The 17,204-nt window shown below is 31.6% G+C and overlaps 1 protein-coding gene across 3 annotated transcripts in view; it reads left to right on the top strand.

The window, feature by feature from the left end:
- LOC148600061 (triple functional domain protein-like) overlaps positions 1-17,204 on the top strand; it is a 210,575-nt gene that overhangs the window by 58,695 nt on the left and 134,676 nt on the right. For all 3 annotated transcript variants that reach the window (XM_088558975.1, XM_088558976.1, XM_088558978.1), the window contains 18 exons: positions 368-529; positions 1,882-2,064; positions 3,552-3,671; positions 4,362-4,553; positions 5,588-5,734; positions 6,405-6,516; positions 7,346-7,461; positions 7,832-7,954; positions 8,360-8,542; positions 8,963-9,084; positions 9,455-9,521; positions 10,977-11,080; positions 11,525-11,684; positions 12,164-12,298; positions 12,644-12,904; positions 13,409-13,510; positions 14,212-14,390; positions 14,849-14,978. In XM_088558975.1, coding sequence (XP_088415101.1) covers positions 368-529; positions 1,882-2,064; positions 3,552-3,671; positions 4,362-4,553; positions 5,588-5,734; positions 6,405-6,516; positions 7,346-7,461; positions 7,832-7,954; positions 8,360-8,542; positions 8,963-9,084; positions 9,455-9,521; positions 10,977-11,080; positions 11,525-11,684; positions 12,164-12,298; positions 12,644-12,904; positions 13,409-13,510; positions 14,212-14,390; positions 14,849-14,978 — 2,598 coding nt within the window. The remainder of the gene's footprint in view (positions 1-367; positions 530-1,881; positions 2,065-3,551; positions 3,672-4,361; positions 4,554-5,587; positions 5,735-6,404; positions 6,517-7,345; positions 7,462-7,831; positions 7,955-8,359; positions 8,543-8,962; positions 9,085-9,454; positions 9,522-10,976; positions 11,081-11,524; positions 11,685-12,163; positions 12,299-12,643; positions 12,905-13,408; positions 13,511-14,211; positions 14,391-14,848; positions 14,979-17,204) is intronic.

The raw sequence follows: 17,204 nt of genomic DNA, 5'->3' as shown, positions 1-17,204 counted from the left end.
CTCCTTCATCTCAAATTTAACTAGTGGGATCAGATGAAATACTGAATTTGGGTAAAAGTTAGGATTTCAGGAAATTCTCAATTTTCTTTTTTCTTTTTTTTTTTTTAAATGAAACCCAGACCCAAGTGTGCAACTGGTAGTATAATCATCTTCTACACTTGAAAACGTAACAAAGTTGGTCATACCATTTGAGGTATGATATGTGAAAAACAATTTTGAATTTATCAGTACGATATATTGGATTATTTCAAGGTTTCACAAACTTGGAAATGTGATTATGGTCATGCTGCTACCATCATGGTCATTGCCTCATGGATATTTTCCTTACATCTTTATATTAATTGCAATTAACTAATTATCATTTAAGGTGTCATCACAGTTAGAGCTATGGGCTGAAGAATTACAGCACCAGGAGCTAGGGAGTGAGGGTAGTAAAGCTGAACAGCTGTTGCAGGCCCATAATGAGAGTGTATTACTCATGCAGAACTGTACCTTTGAGGTTCTACAGAGAGGACAGGAGCTTATATCTGTATGTATATACTGTAAACTGGAAAATGTTCAAGGCAGCTTTATATTTGTTCCCCGCGACACGTCGCGAGAGGACACGGAAATGCCGGGTGTTCGTCCATCCACGTTTTCCGCACTATATTTTGTCATGCTTTTACCAAATAAGTTTGTTTTTGGTATGTGGCCTTATTATGAAGAGTTACAGATTAAGATCAACTTTGGTTATGGTTGAATGATTTTTATGGAAGTCATTTCAGTGAATTTACAGTTTTCCACACTTTTTTTTATCAATTGATATTGTATTTTGTATGTAGTCTTACTATGAGAAGTTACAGATTAAGTTCAAATTTGGTTTCGTTTGAATGATTTTTGCGGAAGTAACAGCCCTTGGACTTAGAAAATTTTAATGAATTTTAAGTTTTCCACATTTTTTTTTGTAATGCTTTTACCAATCTTTTGTATGTAGTCTTACTATGAGAAGTTACAGATTAAGTTCAAATTTGGTTACGTTTGAATGATTTTTGTGGAAGTTTCAGCCCTTGGACTTAGAAAATTTTAATGAATTTTAAGTTTTCCACATTTTTTTTGGTAATGCTTTTACCAATTGATTTAATCTTTTGTATTTAGTCTTACTATGGGAAGTAACAGGTTAAGTTCGACTGTGGTTACGGGTGATTGATTTTTATGGAAGTTATGGCCCTTTGACTTAGAAAATTTCATTGAAATGGGGACTTTGGAATGCTGTTCTTTTATCGCTAATAAGACCCATAATGCGAAAATTGTACTGTCGTGATTTTTTCCGTCAAGAGATATTACAGTACAATTTGGGGAATAATCGTGATTTCATAACTGCAAAAAGATATTGATCACAAAAACCACAAAAAAAAAGAGACAGCACAAGAATTTCCTGGTTTACATGATCCAATTAATTTATTTGAATAGATTCTATGATTAAAAATTGATTCTAACTTTAAGGGGCATGGTGGATATTTGGTCAAATGAACAAATTTTCTGGTATTAATTTACATTTATTTGCAAAATTCTTACAAATGATTATACAAGTATGCAGCTGTAGCGTTTTTCTGTTCGAAAGTTTTTATTTGATGAAAATAACAAATTTTGAAAAAGTACTGTTTGTGTGGCACCAACAAAATGAAATATTAAAAATTATAAAATTGATGAACCAGTAAAGCTTAGACAATCCAGAACAATCAATACTCGTAGTATTAAGATTTTTTTGTAGAACTCAAGTAGACGATGATCAAAATAACAATCATGAACCCACAAACTGTTTCACATTGGATTTCTAAATTTCAAGTAACTGTAACATTATCCTGTGTAATTGCTTAAATGCTCTACTTTTCTTTTTCCCAGGTTTTTGAGAATTCTGGGATCCAGTTGATGGCAGATTCCCAATGTGAGGCACAGTCCCGTATCCAAGCCTTACTTGAATATCTCCACGAGAGGGAGATGGACTTAGAAGCCATTGCTGAGTCAAAAAGAGAAAGACTCGAACAACTTGTACAGCTAAGAAACTTTGAAGTGGAGGCTCGACAAGTATGTACAACATTGATGTTTCTGCATCCAGTGTTGGGAAGGAAGGGGCAATTTTCAAATTTTTTTTCAAAGATATTTAAAATTTGGAGGGCCATTTGTTAACAAACTATATCTATTTTTTATTTGGTGAGTTTTATTAAAGAACGGGGAAATGGCCCATGGCATCTTACCTTTCCAACCCCTGCTGCTTGAATTCTTAATGTACAAAAAAGTTGTAGAGCTTTATTGATAATACATCATTTTATTTTGTCAGAAAATAAGCAGTTTGTAGGAATGGATTAATTTTACAAGAAACATAAAATCACAGAAGTCTAGGAGTATGGAAACTGTTCATGTTATATTACTGCTGAATACATTCATCTTTACATAGGATACATGTACATATCCAAAAATAACCCTTTTTTACAGAAACAGTCTGCACAGATCAGAATTCACCATTACAATTTCAAAATTTTTTAACCTGAATGGAATAATTATCTGTTTTAGTTGAGCTAGTTCAAAGTCTGTGAAATGTATGTTACACCTTGTAAATAAAGTAATTTGAAGAAATGTTGGTTGAAGGAGAGCCAGGTTTCTGAGATCTTGTATGGCATCAGATAAAAGTGAATCTCATAAATCTGAAATTACATATCTTTATCCTTGAAAGTCTTTGTGGAGTTCTTCAAGGTGTCTATTGGTTAACTCTTTGTATGAATTATGTACTTTGTGACCTTAAAAGAGTTATAGATTGAAATTACAGATTCTTAAATTCCTTTGGATTATATTAGCATGGAAATGTGCAATTACCATAAAATTTGAAGACAGTAAAATGACACTGCAAATGCAGTCAAGCATATGTAGATCATATTTTGTTCAGGTTACTCTGAAAATAATGAACCTCAACTTAAGGTACAAGAAATCCATTAGATTCATCAACTTAATTTTTTCAATTATTTTTACAAATTTCATTCTTTTCACTTACAATTTAGAATGAATAATAAAATGTTTAACTTCCCTGGATGACTAAACTACATACAGTTAGTTATTATCCTAGAAGATTGTATTGTCCATACTGTAAACATTTGACTGATATTGTCCCTCGGCCTTGGACTCTTAACTGGTTATCAGGTTCCTGTGGTAATAACAATGGCAACATTAAAAAATCTTATGTTACGATGTTTAACTATTTTGACATTTGACAAAGTTTAAGTCATGTGAATTGTACCCTTTAAATCATTGCATATCAGGAAAGTTGCAAATGTACTCTGTAAAAATGTAATGACCCCCCTCCCCCCTCTCCCCAAAACCCAAATAAACAAAAGAGAATACTACAACATATGAAGATTTTGACTCCTTTACTCTGCACAGAAAGTGAATGATGTGTTACTATTAAACTTTTGCCTTAATCTTCCTAAATTTGAATTAGGAATTTTTTAGTTTTTAATTCTTCATATTACAATTTGCTATACCATCATCTCAACAATTCCTAAACCTTTACATTATTTCAGGTTATCTATTGGATAGAGCATGGAAAGTCAATGTTGATCAGCTGTTTTACCTGCCCTAATTCTCTTATGGAAGCAGATACACTTAAAAAAGAACATGAACAATTTATGCATGCTATAGAGGTAAGGATTAAAGTGGATTTTTTAAGGAGAGGGGGAAATTTCATCATGAGTAGATGAAGTCAATCACTTTTGTAAATAGCCACCCTTTGATATTTGGTATGGATAAGACTTCACAAAAGAGGGCTGTAACGAAAATGCTACTTAAATGCATATTAAGGAGGTAGACCTATGGTAAGGGACACGACTCTTAAAAATCATTGGAAGGTTTGTATTCAGCATTTTACATCAATCTTATGTAAGCATCTAATTAACTTGAATTCATTTTATTCTGCTTCAAACAAAAGCTTGAGAGGCTTTGGTGAAATTGGATATAATACAAACGTATCACAGACTTCATTAGTTATGTCCCTTACCCTAGGTCTGCCTTCTTAAATCAACATCAAATTACATCTATTTAGTTGTTCAAATGATTCACTCATGACACAAGTCAGCATTTGGAGAGCAGATTATGATAAAAAATTTTACTATCAAGAGTAGAGTTGTGAAATATTTTAAATCAAAGTTTAACTAAAGGAGAAACAATTTCTATCATGAATATAATAGAACTAAAATATGTATTGTTGGGAAACTGCAACAGTTGAATCACCATCAGGGGGTTGAAAGGTTTTGTGCATATTTAAACACTATTTGAATACAAGAAAACATTTTAAATTTTTTATGTATGGCTTAAAATGATAATATGTGTTTCAGAAAACAAACATCAGTATGGCGCAGGTCACACAGAGAGCTGAAAACATGATACAGGCCCACCACTTTAATTCTGACCTGATCCGGGCGATAGCTGAGAATGTAACATTTGCTTGGCAACAGTTAATGTATCATACTGAAGAAAGACATAAACTTGTCATGGCGTCAATGAACTGGTATAAAACTGCTGAGTCTGTAAGTATTTTGATGGTTTGTATCTTCATTTATGTGAAATATAGGCGACGCTGTGAAAGTACTTTAATTCGTGGATACCAATATCGATGGATTAGGGAAAATGCACAAGTTGGTGGATTCTTGAATTCGTGGTTTGAGGTTTTCAGTATACACGTCAGTGGGGATCTGCTTTTTGTTGGGAATCAAATTTCGTAGTCTGGTTCACCCATGAAAGCCCCAAAATTGGTACTGAACGAACAGTAGTACTTTCACAGTATAGATTATATTCCCTAAACTTTACTGATTCACAAAACTGGACTCCACAAGTCAGAAAAATATCAAATATCATACCAAATACTATAATTCAGTGTATATAAACTTCTATATATGAACTTGCAAGATGATAGAAAAAGTTACTCCATTAATATGTATGATCTGCCTTAAGTCTGAGAACATTCTAATAATCATAGTCTAGGAATTTTATGTCACAAATAGTTCTCTGATACAAGTAATTATATGTTTTTGTGACACTTAGGCCTGAATTTTGCAAGCTTATAACTTGGCAGAAGACAACTTTTTCATGTAGAAAATATTGACTTTACCTAAGATAACAATGTATTTTTGTCCTCTGGTGTAATGCAACACAGAGACTTATAATTCCTAGACATCTGTGTGTCTGTCCATTACACCTTTTTAAATCACTCTCAGATCTACATTTCTCAAGGGATTTGGACAAAACACCAAATTATGAATCTTTTCTACAAAATAAAACGATCAGATTACATTGAAATAATTATCTCTCTTAGAAATTCAAATTTCTTTAAAATTTGTTTTGTAAGCACTCTCATTTCTACACTTGCCAGTGAATTTGATTATATTCTATAAAAGATTGCTACCATAAATCTCTCAAACAAGTTAAAAAAATCAGCATGTATTATTTTAATCACATGATTGACCTTTTTTGCTATCAAAAACACAGTGGTAGGGAACATAGTACACTGTTCTTTTATAGTATGTTTGTACTATGTATCGAAATATTTTGTGTATATCTACAGGTATGGGGTGTATTGGAGAGTCTTGATGCTGATTACAAGAGAGATGAAGACTGGTGCAGTACTGAGAGAGCTAATGCTGGAGATAAGGCTAACTATTTATTACAGCTGATCAATAAACATAACGAACAGAAAGAGGCTTTCCTTAAGGTACTAATTGACAGTATAGGCTGATCAGTCCTGGCTTGCCACTGATTTTCACTGAAGTTGTAAAAAATTATAAATAAAAGTGTACTGCTGTTGAACAAATAGCTGGAGATAAGGCTAACTACTTAATGACCAATAAACATAATGAAAGGAAAGAGGCTTTCCTTAAGGTATTATTACTTGTGTAAAATGTATGGGCTGATGAGGCATGGCTAGCCACTGAAGTTACCAAATTTCAATATGTCAAAATGAAAGTTAATTGCTATAGAACATGATGATAAATTTTCAACTTAATATAAATAATATTATATAGATAAAAATAATTATTACAATCAATCCTTGGCATTTAAAACCAAATCTTATATTAACCATTCAAATGTTTTATAACAATATATTTTGCCCTAAATTATATAAAAAGTTGTGTAATTTCAAAATGTGCATGAATTATCCACCCTTGTTTCAAACCTCGAAAATCTGGAAAAATTTTTCCTCTTAGTTATTACATGTTCTCTACCATAGCCAGCCAAAATGGGCTAGTGATAATAAAAATGTCATGAAATAAGGCTGGAAAGCATTGCATAAATTGCATTTGAAAAAAAAACACACATGAATACATTATTGAAAACTTTTAAGGAAAATGATAAATCATTTTGACTCTATTTTACACTTATAGGCTTGTACATTGGCCAGAAGAACTGCTGAAAGTTTTCTGAAATATGTAAATAGAAACCTTCATACTCTGGGCTCACAGATCAAATTCAGGAGCCCTGAGAAACATGTCAAAGGTTTGTATTGTTGTTGGAGTTATCTTTCTTTGGACAGCTTTTCAAAGTATAATACATACTGATTTAAGTATTCAGTTTCCTACATAAATGATATTATTCATAAATTTATGTGCAGTAAAACCAATTGAAACCAGTTTTCAGACCATTTCACAACTTGACTTTAAAAACTAATACTAGAAAAGAAGAATAAGGAAATATTAATAAAGAACAAATGCATAGAAACATAAGTATTATTGGAGTTATGGCTTTTGTGAAGTTAATGAATGCATTTTTAGTTCCTGGTCAGCTTCTTAAATTCCTTTGAATTGTATTAGCAAGGAAATGTGCAATTAGCATATAAGTTGAAGACAATAAAATGGCACTGCAGATATGTAGATCATATTTTGTTCAGGTTACTCTGAAAATAATGAACCTCAACTTAAGGTACATGAAATCCATTAGATTCATCTACGTAATTTTTTCAATTATTTTTACGAATTTTATCTGAAGAAAAATTGCTGTATTATATAGAAATGTAATCAACACAACATAAGAAAACAAACTGTGCTTTAAATGCTGGTAAAAAAAAACTTTTGTGTTAGGGCTTTTCCAGAATTTATCACTTGGTTGGGTAGGAAGGTACCTCTTTGGTAGTACCAACCATTCATTGAATAATATTCTGTTCAACGACTTAGAGGGCAATTAACATACCCCACCACCCATCAATTATTAATTCAAGTGCCTTCCTAGCCCCAGTATAATTATTTCTGGAATAGCTTTAACATCGAAGTTTGCATTATCTCTGTATGCTGCTCTATGTATAATTACCATTTTATGTTTTCTTTTGTAGCAACACTTGACCAGTTACTTCAGCAGGAGAACTTAGTCCTTGAATATTGGACAGTAAAGAAGAAGAAATTGGAACAATGTCACCAGTATGTTCTCTTTGAACAAAGTGCTAAACAGGTAAATACAAATAAAGCTGTTTTCTTCCACCACATAGGGGTTCTCAGAAATACTCCATCGTCTGAATATAGCTGAAATATTGCTGCTCGGACGTTAAACCCCAACAAACAAACAAACAGAAATATTCCATTTTCGTCACTCACTGACTTTAGTTATGTCTTTTAGAAATTGGAATTTCTAAGTGCTGTCATTCCTGCATTACTAAATAGATTTGAATAAAATTGTAACAAAATGTTGCCACAAAAATCAGCATACATATCAATTTTAATTCTTTTATCATTATTGATTAAGTAGTTCAAATTTTAAAGTAAAACATTAAAAAATAATGTTATTTTAAAAGATGCTTTACTTTATTTTTATCTTTTTGTAGGCGTTAGATTGGATTAAGGAATATGGAGAAGCTTACTTAGCCACTCATCAGCATGTCGGAAACAGTCAACAAGAAACTGAAGCACTACGGAAAGAATATTATGATTTTAGAAGTAGGGCAAAGGTGAGTCTTGGGAATGAATTAAAAGTGATAAAGAAGGTGTCCATGGAAGACCCAGACAGTGCTAAATTTTGTTTTTAAAAATTTATTTCCCCTTTGAATCACATAGTCATGTTTTTTTTTAAAATGAATGTTTGTTAATATGTACGGTCTGCCTTAAGTCTAAGAACATTCTAATAATCATAGTCTAGGAATTTTATGTCACAAATAGTTCTCTGATACAAGCAATTATATGTTTTTGTGACACTTAGGCCTGAATTTTGCAAGCTTATAACTTGGCAGAAGACAACTTTTTCATTACTTATTGCAATAGTAAGAATGAGATCAAGTACATACATGTAGAAAACACTGCAAATTTTAAAATAAGCAATCACAAGTTTCATTTGAAATTTACTTCTGATATTTCAGGAAACTAGAGAGAGTGTTCGTCTGCTTATCTCCCTTGCTGACAGTTTCATGTCTAAAGGTAATATCCATGCCAACAGTATTAGGCAGTGGTGTGATGCTGTAGATAAACGCTACAAAGATTTCTCTGTTCGTCTTGATAAATATCGACATAAGCTGGAGACAAAACTTGGAGTCAAGGAAGAGGTAATTTATGTTGTAAAATACTATAAGTTATCCATTCTGATGATTTCAAAGTCTTGAAGGAATATATTCAATTTGAAAACAAAAATGATTGGTTGATCCCATGTATTGAAAACTGCAGTAACAGAATGATTCAAACTTTTATACATCAGACAGTTTATCTACTGATACTTGATACTGGTAATTGTAGATTTAAAAAAAATGGACGGATTCTATAAAATTAATCTGTGTACATTAAAATACTTGAAGGATTTTCATCAAGAAGGGGTTCTATATTGGACACACTAGTGGTTTGTAGGTAGAGAATACAACCTCACAGGTATATGATTTTCTTGATAAAAAAAGATATAACACTGATCTGAGTGAAATGAATCTCTCCTTAGCAATTCTTAAATCAACATCAAATAATTTTCTTTCCCTCAGGTACCCAAGGAAGAGAAGAAGGAAGAACAGAGACACAGTGACTCGTCCATTGAGGAGAAAGTTTTACATCATACACCTAAAGAACTGACAGAAGAAAAGAGAAAGTCAGCAAGAAGGAGAGAGTGAGTATCATATATAACACTATTCTCTGTAAGAATCAGGCAGAGAGTGAATCATGGTGGAAAAAGCACACAAGTCCTGCCATGAAATTTTATTGAAAATGTCTGAAATGCAGAAATAGCCTTAATTTCTTTTTTAAATGTCAGTAATTCGAACTTTGAACTCACTGTTCTGTACCCTTGGACAATTTTAAGATAAATAAAATATCAGTTTGTCAGTAGACCATAAACTTTGTGCCCACATTGTCAAATATGTGTGTGTTTTTCAGTCTGTAACTGATTTAAAGTTTATTGGCCAAATTTGGCCATTAGTGAACGAGGTCCTTTGTTTAGATTACCATTATTAATTTTGTTTCATATTTATGTTTTTTAGATTTATAATGGCTGAGTTATTACAGACTGAAAGAACTTATGTGAAAGATTTGGAAACTTGTGTAAAGGTAGGAATGGACGAAACTCTTATACATTAATTTGATATGGTAGCAAAACTGGCAAATATGGTCACAGCCAAATGTCCCACATATGATAAAACACTGAATTGTTGAAATCTGGAATAATTTTAAATTCTGGTTGCATGGCTAAGGGATAGAAATACAAAATGAAATAAGTATGAAATTGTGACTAAGAGTTAGCCATGTATGCATGGCTAAGGGTTAGAAATACAAATTGAAATAAATATGAAATTGTGACTAAGAGTTAGCCATGTGTGCATGGCTAAGGGTTAGAAATACAAAATGAAATAAGTATGAAATTGTGACTAAGAGTTAGCCATGTGTGCATGGCTAAGGGTTAGAAATACAAAATGAAATAAGTATGAAATTGTGACTAAGAGTTAGCCATGTGTGCATGGCTAAGGGTTAGAAATACAAAATGAAATAAGTATTAAAATGTGTCTAAGAGTTAGCCATGCACAAGTTAGCCATGTGTGCATGGCTAAGGGTTTGAAATATGAATAACAATATACATGTAACAATATACTGCTGAAATGTGATACTAAGGGTTAGAAATCTTCCGTTTAAACCAATCCATAAAACTTGGCAATTATACACATGATTTCCTTGTGCAACAAATTTAGTTCAGAATTCAGAATTATTCCAGATTTCAACAATTCAGTGTTATAATCATATGGTGCTCGATTCATATGATGATCATATAGTAAAAATATGATAATCAAATGGTAATCATGTGCAGACATGATTTTTTTCCACTTTTTTAGTGGAATTTCGCTATTTTAAATTCAGATTTTACCCTTATGATTTTTTCACTGTATATTTACTTCCAATTTTGCCAATTTCCACTTTGTTTGTAGACCTTGTAAAATCATGTTTGCATATGAAAATCATATGACAATCATATAACAATTAACATATGATAGTAATATGATGATCATCTGATTCTCATATGTTAATTTTGGTTTGTGAAAATATGAATTAATATGTGCAATAATTATATGATAACTGAAACATCATTATCATATCATGCTTGTTTCATACGATTACAACATTTTGCAAACCGTATGATTCTGATGTGTGGTACTTTTGGCTGTGAATGTAAGACTTGATGCTTGTAATATGTCCAACATTACACCTGGAAATTATGAAAATTTTCATGTCACATGACTTAAGCAGAACAACACACAATTCAATCTTGGCACAGCACAAACAGTGGCTAAAATTTGACTACATTATAAGATTATTGAATCATTTATTGGTATTTAAAAAAAAAGTACCCTTTTCATATTCAGATTATTATGAAGGCAATCATATCGTAAATCCTTCTTTAAAAATGTATACAAAAAACTCAGACTTAAACATGCTGCAAAAACCCAAAATGCAGGAAACAAAATATTGCTAACAAATTAAAAGGTCTATATAATTATATTTCAAAATTTGTAGTGCTATATAAATGCAATGACAGAGCAAAACTGTCCACCAGGAATCTGGAGCCGTCAGAAAGTGGTGTTTGGAAATATAGAAGAGATATATGAATTCCATAACAAGTGAGTAAACTGATTGGATGGTTTCCTGTCACAGGTAGTAGATTAAAAAATAAATGTGATAGATTTAAGTACTGCATTCCATTAGCTGTGTTAGCGGTGTGTTTATTTAGCTCCGTTGGTAGTGTTGATATAAAAACACATCTTACTATTTTACCTGGCTATGGACAATGTAAACATAAAATTAAATTGAATTAAAAAATAAGCACCTCCCTTTCTCATTGGTTTTCACTAAAATGGTGTGACAACCAAAAAAAAGAGACAACTTTGATTGGCTCAATAGTCTTGACACTTGTCAATTCTTTGCCTTATTTGCCCAACATAATTAACATGGTTGCTTATTTCTTAAGTGGGCCTCTTGTGGAAAAATGGAAATCTTTTACCTGCAGTGTCTATTTTTGATTCTCCATTAATCTGTTTTGTTTTTATGTCATGTTCTGTCTTCAGAATATTCTTAAAAGAACTAGAGAAGTATGAGACCATCCCAGAAGATGTCGGTCATTGTTTTGTTACATGGGCCAGCAAGTTTTCTATCTATGTCACATACTGTAGAAATAAACCGGATTCTAACCAGCTTCTGGTGGAACAAGCTGGAAATTATTTTGAGGTACAATATTGATTCTTAAAAGTTTCAAATCTATTAAAAATATAATTTTCCTCTTTTATGAATAGTTAGCATCAATGGTTAAAAAAATTCAGATACAGATGTTTTTTTATGGGTATGAATATTATTCTTTTCCATTTTCTTATTTTGTAAAATTATTATAATGGGAAAGCAAGGCATACATTGTCATGCACCATGCGAAGGATTTGAAATTTGAAAAACAGCTACTGGATTTCTGCTTACTAGAATAGTCATTGGTTTGTTGTGCCCTCTGGAATGAATTCTTATCTTTCTGTAATCATATGGGCAAAAATGAATAATAAAAAATAAGAATTATAATGGAAACAAACAATCCATACTAGGCAAATTTAACTGCACATAAAGTGTAAATTCTGCAGTAGCTACGTTGATAAAAAATTGAAGAATTTTTTAAATGCGGCAATGTTTTGTCTCATAGTAACCCCTCTCAACTTGACTTTCAGGAGTTGCAACAGAGAGCTAACCTAGCTGAGCCATTAGCCTCATACCTGATTAAACCAGTCCAACGTATAACCAAGTACCAGTTACTGCTGAAAGATTTGTTGTCATGTTGTGAGGGTCATGTGGGTGAAATTAAGGTTTGTTTTTCAGTTTACATATTTTTAAGATTTTTTATTTATTTCTGAAATGAGCAGTGGTAAATTCTGATTTAAGATGTTTTTTTTTACTATTTTGAAAACTGACAGGCTTGAATCATAAGATTTTCTTTTTATCTGAATTAAAAACTTTACTTAAAAAAAGAGTAAAAGAAAACAAATGAAAATCCATAGAAAACAGAACAAGACTAAAAAAAAAATAAATCCCAAGACTAAAAGATCCGGAAAATTTGCAAATTTTCTGTATTCCTGTTATGCAAAGATTTGTTTTTCCTTGCTATTCATGAATTGTCAGATTATAAGTAAATGTGGGTTTTTTTTCTTCAGGATGGTCTGGAAGTCATGATGTCGGTGCCAAAGAAGGCTAATGATGCTATGCATCTGAGTATGTTAGAAGGTCTTGAAGACAACATTGAGGCTCTCGGTGAAGTTTTTCTGCAGGACCAATTCCTCGTCTGGGATCCTAAACAGTTGATCAAGAAGGGACGAGAAAGACATCTCTTTCTTTTCGATATGTGTTTGATTTTCGCTAAAGAGGTGAAAGATAGCAGTGGAAAAGCTAAATACATGTACAAGTTTAAATTGATGGTAGGTGACAGTTAGTTTTTATATATGAATATTGATTGTCACAATGCTCAGATTTAATGGTGTTAGTTGAGCAATTTTGTCTAAAATTTAGGTATTAAATATTCCTTTTCAGGGGGTCTTATATTTTCATGTTTCAGAGCTTTGTTGATATCAGATTAATAATTTTGGCTTTGGTGAAGCAAATTAAACTTATCTTTTTTCGGCATTTCCATAAAACCCCTCAAAGTAGCAAAATTAGAATCATTTAGAAATTTTTTTACATGTACTACATGATTAAGGTAGCGATTAGTTGAAATCACACTTTCATTATTAATATATATTAGCTTAGTCAGACTTATTTATAAAGGGAGATAATTCTGTGTGTCAGCATGTACATTGAAAAGTGGTTTTAAATTTTCATTGAAGGAGAAACAAAATTGTTGATTTGTATTTCAGAAACTGAGATACGACATATTCTTTCTTTTCTTAATATTTTATTATTTATAATTTTGATTTTTGTTTCAGATACCTGACTTAAACATTACAGAACATATTGAAGGGGACGAGACTAAATTTGCTTTATGGACAGGCAGAGCTCCCATCTCTGACTACCGTATTATTCTAAAGGTAAAAAAAAACAACTTAAATTTTGGGTTTGTTTTTTGGTTCAAACGGTCACAGCTAGCTAGAAGTTGACCTATGATAACCAAAAAATTCTCATGATAAAAGAAATAAGTTCCTTGATAATTTCATGGATGCCAATCTTAACGGTTTATCCATAATTTTTATGAATTTTAGGTTGAATAAATGGTCTTATGGTCAGCTGTCTAATAATTACAGATTTCTGATCACTTCAGGTCGGAGTCGTTCCGGTTTAGTTAACCTATTCTGATCGTATAGATGCTTTGTAGATATTTGTTATTAATCTAGGTTACGATAAATCTGATTTCAAATAGTAATGAAATATGGCTTTGTTTTTTGATAAAATTTCAATTTTAATGATGGTTACTGATGAAAGTGCCAAATTATGGACAACTCAATTTTTTTTACTGATTGTTTCAAAGAGGGATTGGCATCTATGCATTCTCCTACATTTAGACTATGGAAGAATCCATGAAGAAATTTTATACTTTAAAATATGAAGGACAGATATTAAAAGATTGATGGTTACAAGAAATATCTGGATGAATAACAATTTTTTCTTAATTTTTGTTATCTTTTTTAATGTAAACAACTGAAATAAAACTGAAACTGTTTTATCCCATGTGGTGTAACCATAGAAACAAAGTTATACCCATATTTTCAAATAATTAATTTTCCATTTCTAGACCAACAATTTAGATACCAAACAAAACTGGGTGAAGAAGCTTCGTGAGCTGATGCAGGAGAGAATGACCTATATGCATGAGGCACTGCGCGACAAGCCACCAACACTATTCAAACCCACACAAGCTCCAAAGACATTTGTATCAGCTACCAAAGACATGCCACTTGGATTAACTAGAAAGTATGATTAATTTGTATTCAGAGCAGTTAGAATTGTACATGTACATTTTTTCCTGTATTTTCATTTTATGCAAATTATTTTAGAATATGATTTACAATGTAATGTACATCTACACTTCATACAATGACTAAAAACATTAATTTTAGAATCAAAAGAATTTAATTTCATCACATGATCAAAGTATGACAACTCTGCAAAGCACAGCTACTAAAGTTCTTCCCTGGAATAATTTTACACAATAGTGGCCTGAAATTATTTTGGAAGTATAGTTGAGAAACTTGTCTTAGTGATCACATGTATTCAGCAATAACCTCTCTTGAAAGACTATAATTAAAAATCCCTATAATGACCACCTTTATTATGTGACCAGGATTTTACTTCCCCTTGAAAAAGCCACGTAAGATAGGTTTGACTGTAATAAGAGTCACAACTCATTAAAAGATGAATTCCTTTTATAGTAGGAATTTTGATGCCGACACATCACTTGATGACCTGCCAATAGAAAGACGAGGTTCTTTGACGTCTCTTGCTTCCATAGCAACAACAGCTACATCTGCCTCCGACAGCAGCAGCAGTGGTGGTCCTAAGGTAGGAGAAAGATTTCGTTATACAAGCATGGTGGTCAAGGTCATTCTAGATACATAAGTCATGCGTAAAAATAGTATATGATTAAATTACTTTTATTGAATTGTGAAAAGATGTTCCAGACTTCACAGCCTATAGATGTGATGAAATTTCATGGTTTTTCTTAATTTAAGAAGAGTTTTTCCCCTGTTGTTTACAAATATTTATGTAAAATATAAAGTATTTGCTTTTGGAGTTTTTAGAACAAAAGAAGTAAATAATTTCAAACACATTTTCTTCAGATTTGCTGGCAGAAAATTCTACGTCATGTTTGTGATTTTTTTTTTCGACAACACCATCAATAAATTTGAAAAGTGATCTTGGGCCACATTATTGTACCTATTATAATATCTCTCTTATATATCTTTTGTAAGGCCAAAATAAATTATATGTGTGTGACCTATTTCACTAAACGATATTGGTAGGCAAGATATTTTAAAAGGTGGTAACTGTATTGGTTTGGAAGATTTTAAATTGAAAAGTCACAGAATGAGTTCAATGACTAAACAGAATTAAGAATGACAACATAATGTCTTAATTAGAATACATTTTAGACAATAATTTCTATTTCAAATGCAACTGTGAAATAAATCATTGTTTGTGCATGCCCAAAAAACAATAAAGACTGCCAAATTTGAAACTTAAAATCACTGCTCCCATCAAAACAGGCCTTAATAGAGTTGATATAATTGGTCCCGAATTTCATAGTATTATGTTGCTTTAATCAAAATATTAAAAAAAAAAAAACAAACAAAAAAACAAACAAACAACAAAAATGGAAGATTATTGTTTCTGACTAGAAAATCTAATGAGAAAAATACTCAGATTTGGTTTAAAGAAAATCCTTTAGATTATTTGTAGAATTTATAATAGGGCCATCAACGAATGACAAGCTAGGAAATGGAATCCAGAAACACACAAATATTTTGTTTTGGCCTTAGACGCAATTAATTTTAGTACAGGTAGAAACATATGATTATTTCTTGCAGACGATATTAATATTCCTGATCTTACTTAGATCCATTTATTTATACAGTTTGCCAACTATAAAAGTCTTATTGCCTTCAAAATTTATTTCGAAATACAGGTTTCTTATGAGAAAAGTTTATTTCATGATTGAAATCTCAGAAAGACAAATTGGTTAAGGCTTTGGTTATCATATTTAAAATGATCTTGTGGATCTAACTCCATTGATTGTTTAACTTAATTGCTAAAGTTTGGCAAGTCCTTTGTCTACTTGGATAGTAGTGGTTTCCTTGGGGTTTCTTATAGTATTTTTATCGCTATTATTGATAGCATAACAGTCAAAAAATATTTTTGTAATTTAAACCACCTGTTCATAAAACAAGACAATGAAATACACGCAAGTAAGGGTAATTTGATGTAATCCATCAAAATGAGTTATCATGGGAATTACATCATTTTCAATACCCTTTTATATTTCATTCACCAATTTGAATCACAGCAGGCTTTAACAGAGCTGATGTAATAGGTCTATTGCTGTAATGGGATGGGGTAGTCTCCATACTGTAATCATTAAATGTACACCATTTTCATTTTAAAATAATCTTTTGTTTTACTTACATCTGTGATAGTCTATTTCTCATACATCAATAACTTTTATTAAACACTTCATTGCCCATACAAAAATTTCACTTTTATCAAGATTTGCTGTAGAAAAAAATCAGTTATTGATTTTGTGATTTTTGGCCCATGGACAGGCCAAGTGGTTGGCTGCCAAAACTGGCCTTTATTGTAACCTAAACAGTTTAAACAGAATATTTTCAAACTCAGATACTTATGTGTTGTTTTGTAAAACATAAGGAAGGTTGGTACTGATTTTCATATTTTTTCTTTTATTTTGAGCTGTGGACCTTTTTACTGATAAAATATGGGAAAGAGTAATCAAGGGAACCAAGGTTATAGCGGTAATAAAAAGAATGTAATCCAGTGACAAAGACCAGACATGGAAAACAGACACACACAACAAAGAACATAAAGTAACTAAAATCATACATACAAAGTAACAAAAGTAAATGAGAAAACCTTCAATTGACACTCTCTTCGTTTTAAAGTTAGGCTATGTAGATATAAAATAGAAAGGTTATTACTCAATGTGCAATGCTGAAGAAGTTGTTTACCTGCACAAAGGGAAACAACTGCAAATGTTCTATGAATGAAGTAATTATT

Source organism: Perna viridis, chromosome 13 (assembly GCF_037379345.1).
Source record: "Perna viridis isolate PV_CMFRI_1.1 ecotype Kerala chromosome 13, ASM3737934v1, whole genome shotgun sequence".
NCBI lineage: Eukaryota > Metazoa > Mollusca > Bivalvia > Mytilida > Mytilidae > Perna > Perna viridis.
The sequence above is the reverse complement of the archived record's forward strand: the minus strand, read 5'-3'. Positions and strand labels throughout refer to the sequence as shown.